Source organism: Girardinichthys multiradiatus, chromosome 17 (genome assembly GCF_021462225.1).
Source record: "Girardinichthys multiradiatus isolate DD_20200921_A chromosome 17, DD_fGirMul_XY1, whole genome shotgun sequence".
Lineage (NCBI taxonomy): Eukaryota > Metazoa > Chordata > Actinopteri > Cyprinodontiformes > Goodeidae > Girardinichthys > Girardinichthys multiradiatus.
In genome coordinates, this window is record NC_061809.1 from 4468697 (window position 1) to 4488448 (window position 19752).

The window sequence follows — 19752 nt, forward strand, 5'->3', positions numbered from 1 at the left end:
AAAATCTGGACTGATATACCTTTTTTTTGTTGAGTTGAGGCTTTCAGTGAACTATGTAGAAGCAAACATGCCAACAGCACCAGTAGCACAACAAGAACCTGGTTAACTGATATATGGAAAAAGTTGACAATCAACATTTGTTTGGAAGAACATATACAGTATCATGTTGCAAAAAGTTACATTAATCAATAGTGAACAATTCTTTTATTTCATTGTAAATAGTATCACCCTAAGATACCTTGTCTTTCATCTCAATTATTATATTTAACTGGCAATTCAATTCCACTTCAGTGATTCTGGCAGGGGCTGCATTGTGGTGCAGTTGGTAGCTCTGTTGCCTTGCAGCAAGAAGGTTCTGGGTTCAACTCCCAGCCGTTTGCATGTTCTCCCCATGTGCGTCGGTTCTCTCTGTGTGCTCCAGCTTCCTCCCACAGTCCAAAAACATGATTGTTAGGTTAACTGGTCTCTCTACATTGCCTTTAGGTGTGTGAATGAGTGTGTGCATGGTTGTTTGTGTTGCCCTGTGATGGACTAGTGATCTGTCCAGAGTGTACCCTGCCTCCTGCCCATAGACTGCTGGAGATAGGCACCAACTTCCCTGCGACCCACTATGCAAGAAGCGGTAGAAAATGACTGATTCCGGCTGCCTTTATATTGAAATAAAGCACAGACAAAAACTCTAATACTGTATTCTGTAGTGCCAGTCCTCCCCAAACACTGAAAATAAATTACAACATTGTACATAACAAGCGAGGAAAAGCTGAAGGGCATATTTGCCATCTCCTTTCTTTGGTCATTACAAACCACTCATAGGTGAGGGTTGTATCATAGATCAAAGCTTTGCCTTTTGTTATAGCGTCATCTCTTAAAGGCAAATTTTAAGAGCCTAAAACCCGCTGGATGTGAATTAGACTTATTACTGAAATTGTAAAGCCTATCGTCACTCCAGTTGTACAATGATGTAATGTACCTTCACAAAGAGTTGAAAACTACATAATTATAAATTACCTCGCACAGGGACCCATAAGGTGGCACTGTTATACACTTCCTCCAAGTTAACAAAACACATGAATTTCTACATGCATGCACTTTAGAATAAATTTGTGAGTGGAAAGGGATCGTTCAAAGTTCTGATTCCAGTATCAAAACTGCATTAGTCCTTTTGTACCTGAGGTTCCATTCTCAGGTTGAACTGTCCTTTCTAGTACCTGGCACAGACTTTCCAGGGACGCTGAGAGAAATGGAATCCCAAAATATTTAGAATGAACTCCGTGCCTCCCTTTACAGCACCTGGTGTAAAGGAGGCTGTGGTTTGTTTTTATGCATTGCTTCCAGGATTTGCTATTGCTACCAGAAATAAATGAAATGCATATTGTTACAAACCCTTTTTAAATGATTTTGGGCACTCAGGCCACTCAACACAAACTGGAATTAGATCCAAAGCAATTGTTCTCTCCTTTCTTACCAAACCATGGGTTAGGGTTAGACTGGCTCACTCAGCTTTTAAAGTTCTAACTAAGAAATTTTAGGTTTTGCTTTATCTGCCAAAGTTAGGTGGAATGTTTGAACGAACAGATGAAAATATTTTTATATTCCACAGCAGTTTTGGTATTGCATGATTTCACTTCTGCTGACCTGGAGGCATGCGATTTATCCTGCTTCTCAGTTTGCTAGCAAGTGTTATAAACTATTACCAGAAATGCTATACTTGGTCAAAACATAAATCTTGGGAAAATCAAGGGCAGGAAAAATGTTTAGTGCTGAATCTGGTTACTTTAGTATTTTTGGAGCGGTACTCTCAGAGCTTTGTGCAGTCCGAATAGCTTTTCTCTGCGTGGATAGACTCATAAAACACAACTCCTTACAGTGTTCTATCATCTGCTTACTTCATCACAGCCTCCCCCACTGCTCACAAAGTCAGTGCATGTGCTGTTCCTGTTCCCTTCCCTGGAGGAAAACTAAGGGTCCTTAACTGGCAACAGCTGGTTCTGCTAAACTTCACCTTCAAATTCATGTGTACATGAAGAGCAACCTAGTCTTTTTCTTAGGCAAACAGACCTATTAGATAACAGTTTTCCCTTAGTATCAATTGTATTTAACTTAGCACTTACTTTTTTTCAGGAGAGGCATATTTAATATTAACTTCTAGTGGCATCTGTAAACACACAAAAGGAAAGAGAAAGAAAGGTTTTGTCTATTTTGTAAATTTTAATGGGATAATGATAAAAGTGAAACCCAATGTAATCTTTTGTTTGTTTGAGTTAAAGTCCCACAAAGACAAATACTGTGCTGAAAAAAGAAAAAAAAAATCAAAAAGGAACAATTTACAGATTATTGAATAGGGTACTTTGGTACAGCACATCAACAACTCAATCAGGAGTTCATAGAAGAATCCAGAACAAGATCAACATCACTGCAGGCTTCACTTGCCTCTGATGAAGTCAGTGTTCATGATTCAACAATAAAAAAGATACTAAACAAGAAATGGTATCCGTGTGAGAATTCTAAGGACAAATCTAATGCTAAGCAAAAGGAATACAAAAACCATCTCAAATTTGTCAAAAAAAACAACTTTTTTTGACAGTTGGAAAATGTTTTATAAACTGACAAGAGAAAAGTGGAGCTAACACACCATTTCAGAAAAAAACATTAGATTCACAGTTAAACACAGTTAAAGTGGTAGTATGATGGTCTGAGGTGGCTTTGCTGCTTTAGGACCTGGACTACTTTTCTGCTCTGTACAGTGTGGACCAAAATTCCTCCACAACGATGTTAAAGACACATTACCAGTTACCCAAAATGCATGGCAGTTCTGGATGCCAAAGGTGGCACAATCATTTATATTTGACCATTTACATTTATGTTTATGGTTTTAATACTTTTTCTCAAAGGGTCAGATTGCTTTAAAATGCAATAAAATAATCATTTGAAAACCACTTTTTGTTTTTACTCAGGTTATATTAAAATGAATTTGATGACATTTGTGTAACAATAAAGGCAAAACAGAAGAAATTGATAATGGGGTTCAGTTCCTTTTTCACACTATACTGTAGATTTCTCCCATTTTGTGAATAATTACCTTATGACTCTGACAAACTGTGCCTGTGATGTGACCTGCAGTAAATTTATGGACGTCCAAAGCCAAGAGAAACTGGCCAGCACATGTGGCTCCTTTTTTTCCCCAAAGCTTCCTTTCTTCCTTCCTGGTGCCAGGCTTGACTGAATGAATCTGTTTGCATTCCAGCCCTCTAAGTCATATATAAATGCTATACAAACCCTATACAAACACTGATTTCAATTAATGATAATAATAATAATCTTTAAAATCCTTTTTTTTTCTCACAGTTTCTGTTGCTTCTGTGTTACCCTTCATAGTAACTGGTTACAATATGAGGTGGTGAAACCACAAAAGGTGAAAACACATTCCTCCTCCTGTATCTGCTTTAAGTTTGCAGAGGGTTTTTATGAAAGTGGTGATTCAACCTAAATGTCAGCTGAAATAAAACAAGATGCCTGCTTCATAAAGTGCATTTGTTTCGGGCTTGTTTGGCATTCTTTGGAGAACTTCCATACATCTGGAACCTTTTGGCTGCAGACACACATCCTCTAGAAGAAAATACCCACTTCATGTACCATGTCTGTTCTAGATTTTAACAATTAGTAATCCACTCTGGACATTCTGAATTACAGTGAACTCCAGTCCTTCACCCATCATATGTATTTAGACCAGATTATTCTAAAAATAATGTCTAAAAATAACAAAAATATTTCTTCAAAAATAATGCCCCTTACTTTAAAACCAGTCATGCTGTTGGCATTTTACCAGAGTACACGCACCTCTCCCATGTGATGAGTTGAAATCTTTATTCTGAAGCACAATACAGTTTCCAGTGCCTTGCGCAAGTACAGGGGTTGGACAATGAAACTGAAACATCTGGTTTTAGACCACAATAATTTATTAGCATGGTGTAGGGCCTCCTTTTGTGGCCAATACAGCATCAATTCGTCTTGGGAATGACATATACAAGTCCTGCACAGTGGTCAGAGGGATTTTAAGCCATTCTTCTTGCAGGATAGTGGCCAGGTCACTACGTGATACTGGTGGAGGAAAATGTTTCCTGACTCGCTCCTCCAAAACACCCCAAAGTGGCTCAATAATATTTAGATCTGGTGACTGTGCAGGCCATGGGAGATGTTCAACTTCACTTTCATGTTCATCAAACCAATCTTTCACCAGTCTTGCTGTGTGTATTGGTGCATTGTCATCCTGATACACAGCACCGCCTTCAGGATACAATGTTTGAACCATTGGATGCACATGGTCCTCAAGAATGGTTCGGTAGTCCTTGGCAGTGACGCACCCATCTAGCACAAGTATTGGGCCAAGAGAATGCCATGATATGGCACCCCAAACCAACACTGATCCACCCCCATGCTTCACTCTGGGCATGCAACAGTCTGGGTGGTACGCTTCTTTGGGGCTTCTCCACACCGTAACTCTCCCGGTTGTGGGGAAAACAGTAAAGGTGGACTCATCAGAGAACAATACATTTTTCACATTGTCCACAGCCCAAGATTTGCGCTCCTTGCACCATTGAGACCGACGTTTGGCATTGGCATGAGTGACTAAAGGTTTGGCTATAGAAGCCCGGCCGTGTACATTGCCCCTCTGGAGCTACCGACAGACAGTTGTGGTGGAAACAGGAGAGTTGAGGTGCACATTTAATTCTGCCGTGATTTGGGCAGCCGTGGTTTTATGTTTTTTGGATACAATCCAGGTTAGCACCCGAACATCCCTTTCAGACAGCTTCCTCTTGCGTCCACAGTTAATCCTGTTGGATGTGGTTCGTCCTTCTTGGTGGTATGCTGACATTACCTTGGATACCGTGGCTCTTGATAGATCACAAAGACTTGCTGTCTTGGTCACAGATGCGCCAGCAAGACGTGCACCAACAATTTGTCTTCTTTTGAACTCTGGTATGTCACCCATAATGTTGTGTGCATTTCAATATTTTGAGCAAAACTGTGCTCTTACCCTGCTAATTGAACCTTCACACTCTGCTCTTACTGGTGCAATGTGCAATCAATGAAGACTGGCTACCAGGCTGGTCCAATTTAGCCATAAAACCTCCCACGCTAAAATGACAGGTGTTTCAGTTTTTTTGTCCAACCCCTGTACCTCTTCAACATTTTTACATTTTGACCCATTCATTGTCCCACTCGCAAACATCAGTGTATTTCATTGGGATTTTATGTTGTATTCTAACACAAAGTGCTGCATAATTGTGAAGTGAAAGGAAACAAAGCAATGGGAGAAAAATCTGCATGGAGTTTGCATGCTGTAAACTCCATGCAGATTTTTCTCCCATTGCTTTGATCCAAGGTGGGTATTTGAACTCAGAACTTTCTTGCTGCAAGGCAATTGTGCCACCGTGCAGCCCTTTCCATTTTACTCTGATACCCTAAATGAAATCTAGTGGAACAAATTTCCAGAAGTCACCTAATTAGAAAATTAGTATATGCCATTTCATTGGAATTTCACGTGATGGACTAAAACAAAGTAGTGCATAACTGGAAAGTGGACAGGAAAATTATACATGGTTTTTAAAGAATTTATTCAGTGCAACCAGTTGCCTTCAGAAGTCAACTAGTTAGCAAACAGTCCACCTGTGTGTAATTTAATCTCAGTGAAAATGGAGCTGTTCTGTGAGGGCCTCAGAGGTTTGTTAGAGAACATTAGTAAAAAAACAAGCAGAATCATGAAGACAAACGAACACGGCAGACACAGGTGAGGTTGAAGGTTGTGCAGAAGTTTAAAGCAGGGCTAGATTATAAAACAAAGGTTTTGAATATCTCACAGAGTTCCATTTAATCCATAATCAGCCATAAGGAGGCCTGTTTGCAGTTTGCCTCAAGCCATGAAGGCGACAGAGCAAACATGTGGAAGAAGACGGTCAGATTAACAAAAATTGACATTTTTTACTTACATGCAAAACGCCACCTGTGGATGATCTCTAACAATGCCTATCAGCTTTAATTTCAAATCAGTTCAGTTTATTTATTTAGTACCTATTAACAACACATCATCTCAAGGCACTTAACAAAAAAAGGCCAATTCAGTCAAATCATACAAATAGATTCCAAGTCAGGTACATGCATTCCAATAGATCCTAGTTATCAAACAATGTAGTCAAGTTGAGTTTATTATCCAAGCTGGTTAAAATATTTTCTATCTAAGGAAACCCAATACATTGCATTGAGTCAGTGACTTGCAGCATTCACTCCTCCTGCATGAGTATGTAGCAACAGTGGTTAGTTGCTGGCATTGTGTCATTGACATTGCAGCAATCCCTCATACTGACCGTGCATGTAGCGGCAGTCGAAAGGAAAACTCCCCTTTAACAGGAAGAAACCTCCAGCAGAACCAGGCTCAGTGTGAATGGCTGACTGGGGGTTTGAGCAGACACACAAAATAACACAGACACATTGATCCAGGAGTACTTTCTATGTTAAACAAACAGTTAAGGGGTGAATGGCAGCAGTAGCTCCTTTAGTGGCTTCATCTGAGAGAAACACATCAAAACAGATAAGCTCTGAGCCAGAATTTGAGGCAAAGTTTTAAAATAGCCATTAAGTGACACTCTCTATCTCATATGACTGTGCTTGAGCTATTTTGCAAAGAAGAATTGTGTTGCAGCAACTTCAGGAGACAAAAAAAAACCCACTGAGAAGCTTGTCCAACGCGTTCTTTAAAAAAAGATCCGCTGAGATCGAAAAATGCCTTTCATAACTTAATAAACTTAACAAATTAAAGAAAAATAAACAACTTAGAAAAACGGGTCCAAAATATAATAAACATTAATTGCAGCGATCTCAATATTTAGCGGTCAACAAAAAAATACACCCAGCACTCCAGCAGGTGGGTTAATATAAACAGTTATAAAATCTCCGTCCATATTTAGCTAGCTTACATATTGATAAACAAACAATAAGAAAACATTTCTAAACCTGAACAAATACACATCCGTCAAATTACTTCAATTTCATGTATGGCTTCTACAAATGAGCAAACGTTTCAGTCTCTGATAGAGCAAAAGGTGATTCTACAAACCATGCTGCACGTTTTAATTTAAAAAAAGAAAGAAAAAAACGTATCATTTTCCTTTACACTTCACAATTCTGCAATATTGTGAATAACATTAAATCCCAATAAAATACACTAAAATTTGTGGATGTAACTTAACAAAATGTGAGGAAATATAAGGGATGTGAATACTTTTCCAAGACATTGTGTAGTTAGACACATTCTAAACAAGTTGAATAGCCTTTCTGAAATAATCTATACTCACCAGAAATAAAAGAGATGTTGACTATGTTCAGTCTCATTCCAGGATTTCACAGTTCATGTTGTACAACTTCAGAGAATAGCTCTTAAAATAAGCCCCCTTTTTCTTCTTCTTGTAGCTTTCTTCACTTCTTTTTTCCCCTACCTTTTCTCTCCGCCTGTAACGCCTCTTGTTCACCAGCGCCTTTAACTAACCGCTCCCTGCGCCAGACAAGGCTGGATTGTCGCTCTTTGCTTTGCCAACAGACGGTTGACCTCTTCAGCCACAATGATGAAGAAGGAATTAAGCCCACAAACAAAAGCGATATTTTCTTAACAGGACATACAAATTAGACTGTTTTTTTGTTTTTGTTTGTTTTAATCAGTGAGCAAAGAATTATACGTTGCAATTTCAAAACTACATTTCCCACAGTTCTTAGTGTTTAGTTCTGGTTTAAAGGACGACAAATGATTAGCCCTATTATCTGATGTTCCTTGCATGCAGATACGCTGTTTTGTAAGATCTGGACTTCCTTTTTTACATTTTATTTTATAGGCTCTTTATTTTTCAACAGTTGTTCAGCGGTTTAATTTGTGATATATTTCTGTAATAATTTGTTCGTTTTTTTTCTAAGGTGCTGGAATTTGTTGGGCGATTGCAAAAAAAAAAAAAAAAAAAACAATCTACATTTTCTAAAATAAGATTTCCGATTAAGTTGTTATAACTGAATTTCTCTTTTTTACCTTAAACGATTATTCCATTGGAAGTTAGAAAGGGCGAAAGATTAGATTGATGTCTCCGTAAGCATCTTTGTTCGGCCATCACATTTTCCAGCCTCTGAGAAAGCCCCTGTAAGTAAAAACTTATCCCGACATGTCTCTGGGTTTAGTTACTACTGACTGATAAGAGAGCATGGATGAAAGTGGTTTAAAACTGCTTGTGAAGCTAACTCAGGAGGGACGACTGATCTGTCTGCAGAAACACGTCACATCATGGAGCTCTGCAGCCGCTGCTTCTCTCAGCAGCAAACACTTCGGACGCTCAGGAGACACTCTGTTGCACTACGCTGCAAGACACGGACACTTGGACGTTATGGAGTTCCTAATAAAGCAACTTGGCGCAGATGTGGAAGTGTACAATAACGACTATAAGAGACCGCTGCATGAGGCTGCCTCCATGGGTCATGAAGAGTGTGTCAGCTACCTGCTCCAGGAAGGAGCTAACGTTGACAGCCTGAAGAAGGCAGACTGGTAAGCAGCGTCTGGAAATGAACGTGCGTAACATAATGACGTAGTATTCCGGTTCCGGGAGAAAAATCATAATGTCGTCATTATGGACGTAGCTCCCTTCGATAGCTCAGTTGGTAGAGCGGAGGACTGTAGTGGTTTGCAGCTGAAATCCTTAGGTCGCTGGTTCGAATCCGGCTCGAAGGAGAGACTTTTTTCCTTTGTCTATTTAGATAGATGTATTTAATACATACTTGTTAATATTGATTTTAACACGGATATATCAGGATATATTTTATAATAGATTAAGTGAATAGAGCTGAAGATTTTACAGTTTTCCACTCAGGTTTTAAAAGCATTCTTGTTCAATAACGTCTAAAGGAATGTCTGTGTTTTAACTTAGATTTGAAGGTAATCCTTGAATTGAAGGTAATTTAGTTACATATATTTCAATTCACAGTGACAAATATAAACTAATACACTAACTTTATTTGCTTTTCAATATAGGTTCAAAACCAAACCTTCTAAATAAGATATGGATTGTATAAAATATACTCTCTACATTCTTCATTAAAGTATGTAGTCAATGCAAAAATCTGAAATTCAGATCAGCATTTAGCTTTGTTTCCAAAACAAAAACAATCGGGATCAATTTGAGCTAATCAGTAAATTAATACATTTAAACATGGTTTTTCTACATTCCATGTTGCTGTTGAATATTTTAAAGATGAAGCGTCCAAGCATGTCTAGTGAAAACACACTTCATTTTATAAAGGATTTAAATTTAGTAAATAAGTAATAAACTTTATAAATAACATAAACGTGTCAGAAACTGAAAATGTAACATTCCAGTGCAAAAACAATTATAACAGTTTATTTTCATTTTCTTTGTTATTCTAAACTTCTTATTTAGTCTCTCAATCATAAAAACAAAATCCTTGTTAACAACAGCAGTGACAGGTAATGCTTTTCACCCACTGTTTCTATCCAGTGGCATTTGCTTTGCTGCTCTCTATTCATTTTGCTACGGCTGAAATAGTCTGCTGAGATGCTGTCACTTTCTCTGCATTCTGTTGTCCTGATTCTATTTGAGGAGAGCAGGAAAATATTAACACTTACTGTATTTATTAAAAAAATATTTAACCTTTTAATTAGATTATTGGGGGAAAAGACATTGAACAGTATGGTTGGCAGATTTCCACTCATCTCAAATTAGAACTGGATGGATTTAATCTCCTTAGAATATTTTGTGTTTTTTATGAGAAATCTCAGTCATTTTTTATCATATTGACTTTTTAAATTGAGTTTAGTCTAGTTTTCAGCTGTTGATTAAATATGTTTATCTTGGTTTTAGATGCCCACTGATCTCTTAAATGTGAAAGAGGTGGAGTATACCCAGGACAGGTTGTCAATTAGACAAATAACAGTTCACTCACACCAGCAGTGCTTTGCCAAACTATTTGAACATGAGAATATGCTTTGACCAGAATCACTTTGTTGTAGTCTGGCTGTATGTGTAGGATCCTGCTGAAGGGTGAACCTCAGTCCCATTTTTGAAACTTCAGAAGTCTCTAACATTTTTTTTTCTCGGATTGCCTAGTATTTCACTTCATCCAATGAATAAATAAACTCCAAAAGCTCTGACCAACTTCCCTGTCCCTGTAGAAGAAAAGGAGAACTTGTAGATTCCACAGAGAAAGACATCGGTCTTTTTGGTGTAGAATTTACCATTTTTAATGTATGTTTAGGTAACAGTTATTTTAGATTATTGTATTGTATAGTATTACAAATATCAAAACTATTTTAAAAAGTGCTGTGTGCCACTTTGTAAACACGTGACTACCAGCTTCAGTACTTTACTTTCATTAGACCAGGTTTCGGTCTTCTCTCATAGGACTCCTCTCATGATGGCGTGCACTCGAAAGAACCTTGATGTGATCCAGAAGCTGCTGTCCCATGGCGCAGACCCCACGCTGAGAAACAAGGATGGGTGGAACTCCTTCCACATTGCCTGCAGGGAGGGCCATCCTCTGGTCGTGGACCACCTGCTTCATGCTGCACCGGACATTTGGAGGACTAAGAGTAATACAGGTAGAACACCGCTGCACTCTGCAGGTGATGCATTCTTGTATCAGCATATTCATCCTGTGGAAACTTGATATGATGACTAAACACAGCATTATTATCTTGTCTGTTCTCAATCCAGCAATGCACGGCTGTGAGGAGGTTGTTAGCATCTTGCTGGAGAGGTAAGGTTGAAATGCTGTGTTAAGGTGCTGCACCTTTTTAAACAAATCATGTGGCTTGGGAAGGTTTTGTCAGTGGTACTGTGCAAACCCTGAGTCTTGCAAAAGTAGTCATGGCACAATCAAAGAGAACTCAACAAACATTTGGAAGTAGGTGATCTTGTTAGATGAGACAAAAATTTAAACTTTTTTGATTTTTTTTTTTTTTTAGTATTTGCTAACAAACAATATATGCATTTTACATTATTGTTTGTATTTCAGCTGCATATAATCTTTTACACATTATACTGAAGTTACAGGGAACATAATAAAACAAAACAGAAAAAAACATCCACTCCAGGATGAGTACCAAATTCAGTAATTTTATAGGTACCGACTGTATATTGTCAGTACTACCAAGTACCGTTTTACGTAAAATCAAACAGTACCATGTTTCGGATAATGAGATAATACAGCCCCCTAATGTATGCTTTGGCACAGCCCCACAGTATAAGAAAAGACGTTTCAGGCAAATTGTTCATTTCTAGATAACTCTTTACGTCAGTTGTAATAAAGGAGGTAAATTCTTAATCATTAAGGAGGAACACTGTAAGTCTCCATTATTTGAATGTTGGTCTGTGGTCTATGTCCCACTTTAATGAATAGGTGCATGGTCAGAAATAATGATGGGTAAGATCTCAATATCTACTAACCTGTATACCTTTACTGTAGGGGAGAAAAGATAATCAATCTTTGAACATGATGTGTGTCTACTTCAATAGGAAGTAGAATCCCTGCTTTTTTTAAATTTCCTTCACATGTCCACAAGGTTTGCTTCTATGGTTTGATATTTAACCATTGTACTAATTTTAGATAAGGGGGTTTTAGAATCAGATTGCTGGTCCATTAGGTGCGACATTACACAGTGCCTCCGTGTATCAATGTGTGTGCAAAATAAAGTTTTTGGTGTATTAGTATAGAGACTCCCTTCTCTAAACTTGATCGGTGTGAGAAGTAATACACTTTATCCACTCATTACTTTTTTAACCTTTTGTGTTCCTCATGAGATAAATTAGTTTCTTTAAAGAATGCTATCAGGCAATGGACTTGTTTCAGCTGGTGAAAATTGAACCTTTTGACCCATATCTACTTTCTGCTTTCTAGCAGAAAGTTAACACTGCATATCAGCCTGAACTATTCATGTACAGTACAGACCAAATGTTTGGACACACCTTCTCATTCAAAGAGTTTTCTTTATTTTCATGACAATGAATATTGTAGCTTCACACTGAAGGCATCAAAACTATGAATTAACACATGTGGAATTATATACTGAACCAAAAAGTGTGAAACAACTGAAAATATGTCTTATATTCTAGGTTCTTCAAAGTAGCCACCTTTTGCTTTGATTACTGCTCCACACACTCTTGGCATTCTGTTGATGAGCTTCAAGAGGTAGTCACCTGAAATGGTTTTCCAACAGTCTTGAAGGAGTTCCCAGAGATGCTTAGCACTTGTTGGCCCTTTTGCCTTCACTCTGCAGTCCAGCTCACCCCAAACCATCTCGATTGGGTTCAGGTCCGGTGACTGTGGAGGCCAGGTCATCTGGCGCAGCACCCCATCACTCTTCTTCTTGGTCAAATAGCCCTTAGACAGCCTGGAGGTATGTTTGGGGTCATTGTCCTGTTGAAAAATAAATGATGGTCCAACTAAACGCAAACCGGATGGAATAGCATGCCGCTGCAAGATGCTGTGGTAGCCATGCTGGTTCAGTATGCCTTCAATTTTGAATAAATCCCCAACAGTGTCACCAGCAAAGCACCCCCACACCATCACACCTCCTCCTCCATGCTTCACGGTGGGAACCAGGCATGTAGAGTCCATCCGTTCACCTCTTTTGTGCCGCAAAAAGACACGGTGGTTGGAACCAAAGATCTCAAACTTGGACTCATCAGACCAAAGCACAGATTTCCACTGGTCTAATGTCCATTCCTTGTGTTCTTTAGCCCAAACAAGTCTCTTCTGCTTGTTGCCTGTCCTCAGCAGTGGTTTCCTAGCAGCTATTTACCATGAAGGCCTGATTCACACAGTCTCCTCTTAACAGTTGTTCTAGAGATGTGTCTGCTGCTAGAACTCTGTGTGGCATTGACCTGTTCTCTAATCTGAGCTGCTGTTAACCTGCAATTTCTGAGGCTGGTGACTCGGATGAACTTATCGTCCGAAGCAGAGGTGAATCTTGGTTTTCCTTTCCTGGGGCGGTCCTCATATGAGCCAGTTTCTTTGTAGCGCTTGATGGTTTTTGCGACTGCACTTGGGGACACTTTCAAAGTTTTCCCAATTGTTCAGACTGACTGACCTTCATTTCTTAAAGTAATGATGGCCACTCGTTTTTCTTTACTTAGCTGCTTTTTTCTTGCCATAATACAAATTCTAACAGTCTATTCAGTAGGACTATCAGCTGTGTACTGTATCCACCCCCTGCACAACACAACTTATGGTCCCAGCCCCATTTATAAGGCTTGAAATCCCACTTATTAAACCTGACAGGGCACACCTGTGAAGTGAAAACCATTTCAGGTGACTACCTCTTGAAGCTCATCAACAGAATGCCAAGAGTGCAGAGCAGTAATCAAAGCAAAAGGTGGCTACTTTGAAGAACCTATAATATAAGACATACAGTATGTTCAGTTGTTTCACACTTTTTTGTTCAGTATATAATTCCACGTGTTAATTAATAGTTTTGATACCTTCAGTGTGAAGCTACAATATTCATAGTCATGAAAATAAAGAAAACTCTTTGAATGAGAAGGTGTGTCCAAATTTTTGGTCTGTATTGTATGTATCAACTATGTATCACTTTCTTTCCACAGAACAATTGGGCAGTGCTTTGTGTTGGTCTATCACATGAAATCCCAATAAAACACAAAAGTTTGGGATTGTAATATTAAGAACATTTCAAGAGGTGTGAATACTTTTGCAAAACATTGCCTCATTACTTTATATTTTACATATTATAAACTAAATAATTCATTGTTAATAGTTGTGATAGTTATTCTGAAGATCTGTGAAAGTTGTAACTGCAGTAACAACCTGGGATATCAATGCAGGGAGACTATGAGCTACAAACCTGGTCTGACTGAGGTTTGACTCTACTGCTTCTCTTCCAGGTGTGGCTACACCCCAAACAGCACTGACAGCTGTGGAGTCACGCCTTTCATGGATGCTGTCAGGAATGGACACCTCCCTGTGGCCAAGCTGCTTTTAGAAAAACACCAGGTGGATCAAAGTGTTAAAGGACAGAAGAATCTGCCTAAATATTATTAGTACTGGTTCCTTTACCTGTTGTAAACAGATGCCATTTCACAGTGATTTTGTCAAAAAGTCAAGAAATCCTTATTGTGGGGGAAGGCTAGAAGAGGGTTTTAGGTTTTTGTAGCAATTTAAAACCAATTAAATGGAAAGTGGTGACATTTTTGGGATATAACGCTATGTCAGTGAATATTCATTGGCTGCTCTTTCACAAGAGACTAGTGTTATCGGCTGAACAACGTGTTTCTTTGCCAAGCTCTGTTTGGTTGAGGCTCCCAGCTGTTTCAGCTCACCTCTTCAGTCGTGACTCGGTCCACTCTAAGGCCTGTTCTCATAAACGGCTTTTCGCAACAAGAACTTCAACACACACACTCTCAGGAAGGGGTGTGTGCTGTCGTTTTGTCCAGTCGTGCACATACCCATTTTTGTAATATTTCTGTGCATAGCGAGAGTGATGCTCACCAAGTAGGAAGGTAGAGTCTCGTCATTTTTGCCAGCACGTGAATGGTTGAATGAAAACACAGAGGAAACATTTATTGCAAAAAGTTGCATACACTTTAAATAAACGCCAAAAAGTAACTTTTATGAGATCAAACTGTGTAGTTGGAGTTTGAGCCTTTTCCAAATTGTTGAATGCAGGCAGATTTTGTCTGCAGCGACATCAACTGTTAAAAAAGGAACTGCAGAGAATGCCAAGTGTCTCAAGCAGATGTATAAACATCTAAGAGATGTTTTCATGTCTGAATTCTGACTTCATTCTGAATTCAAGAATTTTCTTTGACAATAAATATTGTTTCTTTATATTGTTACACCGCTAATTGTTATATCTCCGTTTGCCCTGACCTGTGATTGCAGGCATCTCCAGTGGCAGCTGATGTACTCGGGGCCAAACCAGTGCACCAGGTGGCTGTCACTGGGCAGGAGGAGGCCCTTCGTTTTCTGGTGCTGGACCTGGGTGTGGACATAAACCAGAGAGGCACTGACATCCAACTCACTGCCCTGCATTATGCTGCAAAGGTTAGACCTGCACTAAATAATATGAGGTTCTTGCACTTTAGCAGTTGAGTAGGAATTTATAGAAAAAATGACTGTGAAATGTTGAGAATGTGTTTAAAACTGATAAATTGGCACTGAAAGCATGTCAAGCAGAAAAGAACCTCAGCACTCACAGCAGTGCATTTACTCAGAGACATAACCCCCTGCTGGTGTTTTCCTTGTTTATTTTTGCAAGGCTGAGTCAATGACAGGCTATAGATTTCAGAACAAACACAAAAAAACAAAGACTAGCATTTTTCCCAGCATTAGATGGAGATGTGGACAGTGTATTTAGCATAATAACTTCTGCTTTAGGATGTAGATGCTGTAAATGAGCAGTGAATGAGCTTTGTTCATTGGCTGAACACAGTTGGTTTCTTACTTCCTCATAGTACCGTTGTGTTGCTATGTGTGAATGCAATTTGGAACTCCATTTAAAGGTGAGTCTATGACATAATAGAAACATAAAAGAGGTTTTTAAAACATTTAAACCTGATCCCTCTGAATTCACAGCAGTATGCCTACATTTTAACCTGCTCACTACATGGTCTTATTCACTGTTTCTGCGGACATCCTGTTAGGGACCTTTTTTTAACTGACTTCTAAATCGAGTTAACCATCTTTTTAATGGCTTATAAAGCTTGCCACAAAACCTTATCTGAATTTTACCAAACTCAAAATAAAGTGCATAGGATCTGCTGTTTGTTGGTTCATTAAAATATAATCTAATAGTGTGAAATGCCTTATATTTTATATATTTAATGCATAGGAAACCAATCCAGATTTTTCCAGCAATTGAACTAGCCAATCACAGATGGGGGTTATCGGGGGTAAAATGCTCAACTCCAATCCCTGGCTAATTGATTGGTGCATCTCTAACTTCAACTAATAATGTATCCATGAAAAGCAGCTGTATTTTTTTTATCTCGTGTAATTTTAACATGAACTAAACACTAACCTCCTCTATTTTGATCCTAATCCAGAAGTCATGTCAAATCTCAGTTTTCTTAAGTGTCAGTAGTGGAATTCCCCAGTAACATACACACACACACTCTCTTGTCTTACTATATGTGAGGACCTTGCATTGACTCTGCTGGAGTTAATCTTCCAGCAGGGCAACAACCCTAAATATATAGCCTGAGCTATAATAGAATGGCTTAGGTCAAAGCATATTGTTGTGTCAGAATGGATCAGTCAAAGTCCAGACATAAATCCCAATAGAACATTTAAGGCAAGACTTTAAAATAGTTTTCAGTACTATGACAAATGTTTACGGTTTAAGATGTTCCTTGTTGCATGTTTGACATTAGAAGGTTAGAGGTCACAGGCCAGCTCATTGTTATTTCAAAAGAGCCACAGATTTCCATGAAAATAATTATCTAATGCAAACATGGCATTTGTGCATGGCCTGCTATTAAATTTATAAAATTAAAGTTCTTTTTTAAGGATAATAGAAATCCGCTATTGTTAGCCAAAATCTCTGGGATCAATAGCAGGTAGGATGCTGACTGCTTATAACCTCTCAACAGAATCCCTTTAAAAACTGTGAGCCTGTGACTTGAAGAAATGCTTTAAAAATTTATCCAAAGCTTGAAAAAAGCCTAGCACAGACCAGGTGATTTTGGGGCAGTAATACTACAGTCTGAAAATAATATCGCTGTGTGTTTTTAAGGAGGGCCACGTTGCCATAATAAAAACATTGGTGGAACTTGGAGCAGATCTTCATGCTTGGGACAAAAAAGGACGCACTGGTAAGCAGTGTATCAGACTTAATATGTTGTCATTTGAATTTGACTAACATTTATTTTAGAGATGAAGGATCACTTTTACCCCATGTGCTCTCATTCTCTCCCCTGTAAGCTCTCCACATGGCTTGCATTGGGCAGCAAGCAGAAGCAGTCAGGACCCTCCTGCTGCTTGGGCTCGAAGATTCCCAGGACGCATCTGGTACAACAGCACGACAGCTGGCAATGAAGCAGGACGTGGTGCGAATGTTTGAGTGTGGCATGCCCAAAACATCAGACAGAGGATCATTGTGAGAACAAACATACATTCACAAATGGTTCTCCATAGTCACTTTGACTTTAGAGAGGGAAGCTAATCTAAAACAATTTTAGATGCTGTGTGATCTAGTTCAGTCTCAGCATGCTAAAGATAAACTCGCCTCCGTTATCTGACAGCATTTTGCTGATATCATTACCTCCTACTTTGCCTGTGCAGTTCCTTGGAAAGCAGAAATGTGATATTTGTTATGAGTTTTTTTTTCTGCCAGATGGCTGTGGGGACTTTTTGTAAAAATGTGTTTAATATATCTTTAATTAAAAAAGCAAAAGCTACAGTTTGTTTTCATTCACTGGGTGAAAAATACTTTGTAAAAGTATTAATACACCTGGAACTTTCACACATTTTGTCATGTTACAACAATAAACCTCCATAAACTTAAATGTATTTTATTGAGTTTCCATGTTTCAAGCCAACACAAAGGCGTAAATAATGGTGAAGTGGAAGGAAAATAATTTCAAGATGTTTTGCAAATAAACATAAGAAATGTGGCATGTATTTCTTATTCAGCCCCCTTACTCTTATACCCTAAATAAAGTCCTGTGAAACAAATTACCTGTAGAAGTCACATAATTAGTAAATGCAGAGCATCTGTGTGTAATTTCATCTGAGTATCAAGGCAGCCATTCTGTGAAGATGCTCAGTAGGTTTTTTAGAGAATATTATAAAGCAAACAGCATCATGAAGACCAGGGAACACATCAGACAGGTCAGGGAGAAAGTTGTGGAGAAGTTTAAAGCAGAGTTAGGTTGGAAAACGACATCCAAATCGCTGAGCATCTCACGGAGCTCTGTTCAAACTAAAAATGGAAAGAGTATGGCAAAACTGCAAACATACCAAAACTGGCAGGCAGGACAAGGAGAAACGTTAATCAGAGAACCAGCCAACAGGCAGAGCTGCTCTTTATGGAAGAATGGCCAAAAAAACATGAAAAGAGCTATGAAGGAGACATAGCAAATGTGAATCTGAGATCTTAGGTGAACCTTTTGTCCCGAACACTACAGCTGTGGTGGAACATCAGCACTTACCATCAACCTAAACACACCATTGCCACCATAAAACATGCTGGTGGGTGTATAATGATGTAGGCATACTTTTCTTCAGCAAGGACAAGGAAGCTGGTCAAAGTTAATGGAAAGACAGATGGAGCTAAATACAGGGCAATTCTGGAAGACAACCTATTCGAGGTACCAAAAGACTGGGGTGGAGGTTCACCTTGTATTAGAACAACGTTTGAAACCTACAGCGAGAGCTACCATGGAATGGTTCAGATAAAAGAGACATACCTAAAAAGACCTGCAGCTGTATTCAGGGTTCTCACCAGCACATTTCAGCGTAGCAGGCCGCTAAGCTGAAACTTAGGCCAATAAGCTCATTTTTAATGAGCGTATCGTCCCTTTGACTGACATCTGGGCTCCCTCTGTGTGGTTTTTAACAGACTCAGTTCATGCACTGAGTCTGTTCTCTCTTCTTTTTACCATGTGCGACCGCTAACGGTAAAGCTTTCTAAAACCATCTCAACTTCTAAGGGTGGGTCCCCCACTACGCTCATTAAAATTCCTGGTGAGAACCCTGTGTTTTACAGCAAAATGTGGATCTACAAAGTGTAAATTCAGGGGAAATCAATCTATATGGATGCCACTCTGTCAGTAGTCCTCTGCAAGCAAACGTAAGAGCTGTGACTAACATAAACATTATCGTGGTTGTTTGCTTTACAGGTGTGTCAACCCTGAATGTGGTTTAGGTACACAGGAAGTGTAGCTAAACCCTATTTTATCATCAGTCCTAACTCCTTGGTATAGCTTTCATTCTCTGTTGAGATGCAGTAAAAACTTCTGTGGATTGTATTGATTTATTTAAAGAACTCTAAAAATGTTACCGGTTTTGTAAAAAAACAGTGCCTCCTCTATCACTTTGAGTTTTACATATCAGGACATAATAATCTAATCCCATACAGTTTCTCAATGTCTTTAATCTAAAATTTTCAAAAATCTGATTCTACACAGTTTTTAATAATCTCACATAGATGAAGCCAAAGTGGAAAAAAGTTAAACACTAAGTACTCCTAATGATTGACAGCTTATTGAACTTTCAGTAATTGTTTTCTGTCTGCTGTTATTATTTACATTTACTATCATTTTGGCCCACTTTTTTTCCAATTTTAGTTCAGATCATTCAATTTTGCAGAAATGTTTCTGCACAGCTCTTTTAATGATCCATCTCAGCTTTTAAAAAAGGTCAAGATCTGGAATTTGACTGGGAGATTGCAACACATTGACTCATCTTTTTCAGCCACTCTCTTGTAGACTTGCGTTTGTGTTAAGAATAATTTCCCTCTTAAAAACCTAGTCAAGGTTAGGCTTTAGTGGCCAGACTTTATCCTCACATTTTACTCTACAGTACTTACTGACTGTCAGACTCTAAGGTTCTGTTGCCAACAAAAAAGCACAATCAAAGGTTTTATTGCACTGCGCTCAATTGTTGGTTGGAGGGGTTGTGCTGTTTGCATTATGGCTGAACACTCTACAAGTGTTCAGGAGACATTGCTCATCAAGGCTTTCGGCTCATATT

At 38.7% G+C, this 19752-nt stretch overlaps 2 protein-coding genes and 1 non-coding gene across 8 annotated transcripts in view; 2 read left to right on the top strand and 1 right to left on the bottom strand.

Annotated features, from left to right (window-relative positions):
- Nucleotides 1-7761, bottom strand: part of glt8d2 (glycosyltransferase 8 domain containing 2) — a 29601-nt gene extending 21840 nt beyond the window's left edge. For 2 of the 5 annotated variants that reach the window (XM_047390188.1, XM_047390185.1), the window contains exons 1-3: nucleotides 7350-7758; nucleotides 2112-2155; nucleotides 20-106 (exon numbers count right to left, since the gene is read on the bottom strand). In XM_047390188.1, the coding sequence (XP_047246144.1) occupies nucleotides 20-106; nucleotides 2112-2130 (106 nt within the window). In that variant the 5' untranslated portion in view covers nucleotides 2131-2155; nucleotides 7350-7758. Of the gene's footprint in view, nucleotides 1-19; nucleotides 107-2111; nucleotides 2156-6362; nucleotides 6448-7349 lie in introns of all 5 variants that reach the window. The other 3 variants (XM_047390189.1, XM_047390186.1, XM_047390187.1) reach the window with 3 other exon arrangements.
- Nucleotides 7762-8028: 267 nt separating this feature from the next.
- Nucleotides 8029-17679, top strand: ankrd16 (ankyrin repeat domain 16). Of its 2 annotated transcripts, none has more exons than XM_047390183.1 (7): nucleotides 8029-8575; nucleotides 10446-10666; nucleotides 10758-10800; nucleotides 13944-14052; nucleotides 14941-15102; nucleotides 16793-16871; nucleotides 16981-17679. In XM_047390183.1, the coding sequence occupies exons 1-7, from the start codon at nucleotides 8238-8240 to the stop codon at nucleotides 17157-17159; spliced, it is 1131 nt and encodes a 376-aa protein (XP_047246139.1). In that variant the 5' UTR covers nucleotides 8029-8237; the 3' UTR covers nucleotides 17160-17679. The 2 variants fall into 2 exon arrangements, with proteins under 2 accessions (XP_047246139.1, XP_047246140.1); XM_047390184.1 differs by having other exon boundaries at nucleotides 10446-10642.
- On the top strand, nucleotides 8671-8758 carry trnay-gua. Its single transcript is given in 2 exon segments — nucleotides 8671-8707; nucleotides 8723-8758. It is a non-coding gene; the product is annotated as a tRNA-Tyr (tRNA).
- Nucleotides 17680-19752: the final 2073 nt, after the last annotated feature.

Bases quoted from the DNA above. Each gene is read 5' to 3' on its own strand.
- ankrd16 (XM_047390183.1), top strand. From the start codon at position 8,238: ATGGATGAAAGTGGTTTAAAACTGCTTGTGAAGCTAACTCAGGAGGGA. The intron at 10,667-10,757 runs GTGATGCATTCT...TTCTCAATCCAG, and splicing joins AACACCGCTGCACTCTGCAG to CAATGCACGGCTGTGAGGAG. The intron at 10,801-13,943 runs GTAAGGTTGAAA...CTTCTCTTCCAG, and splicing joins GTTAGCATCTTGCTGGAGAG to GTGTGGCTACACCCCAAACA.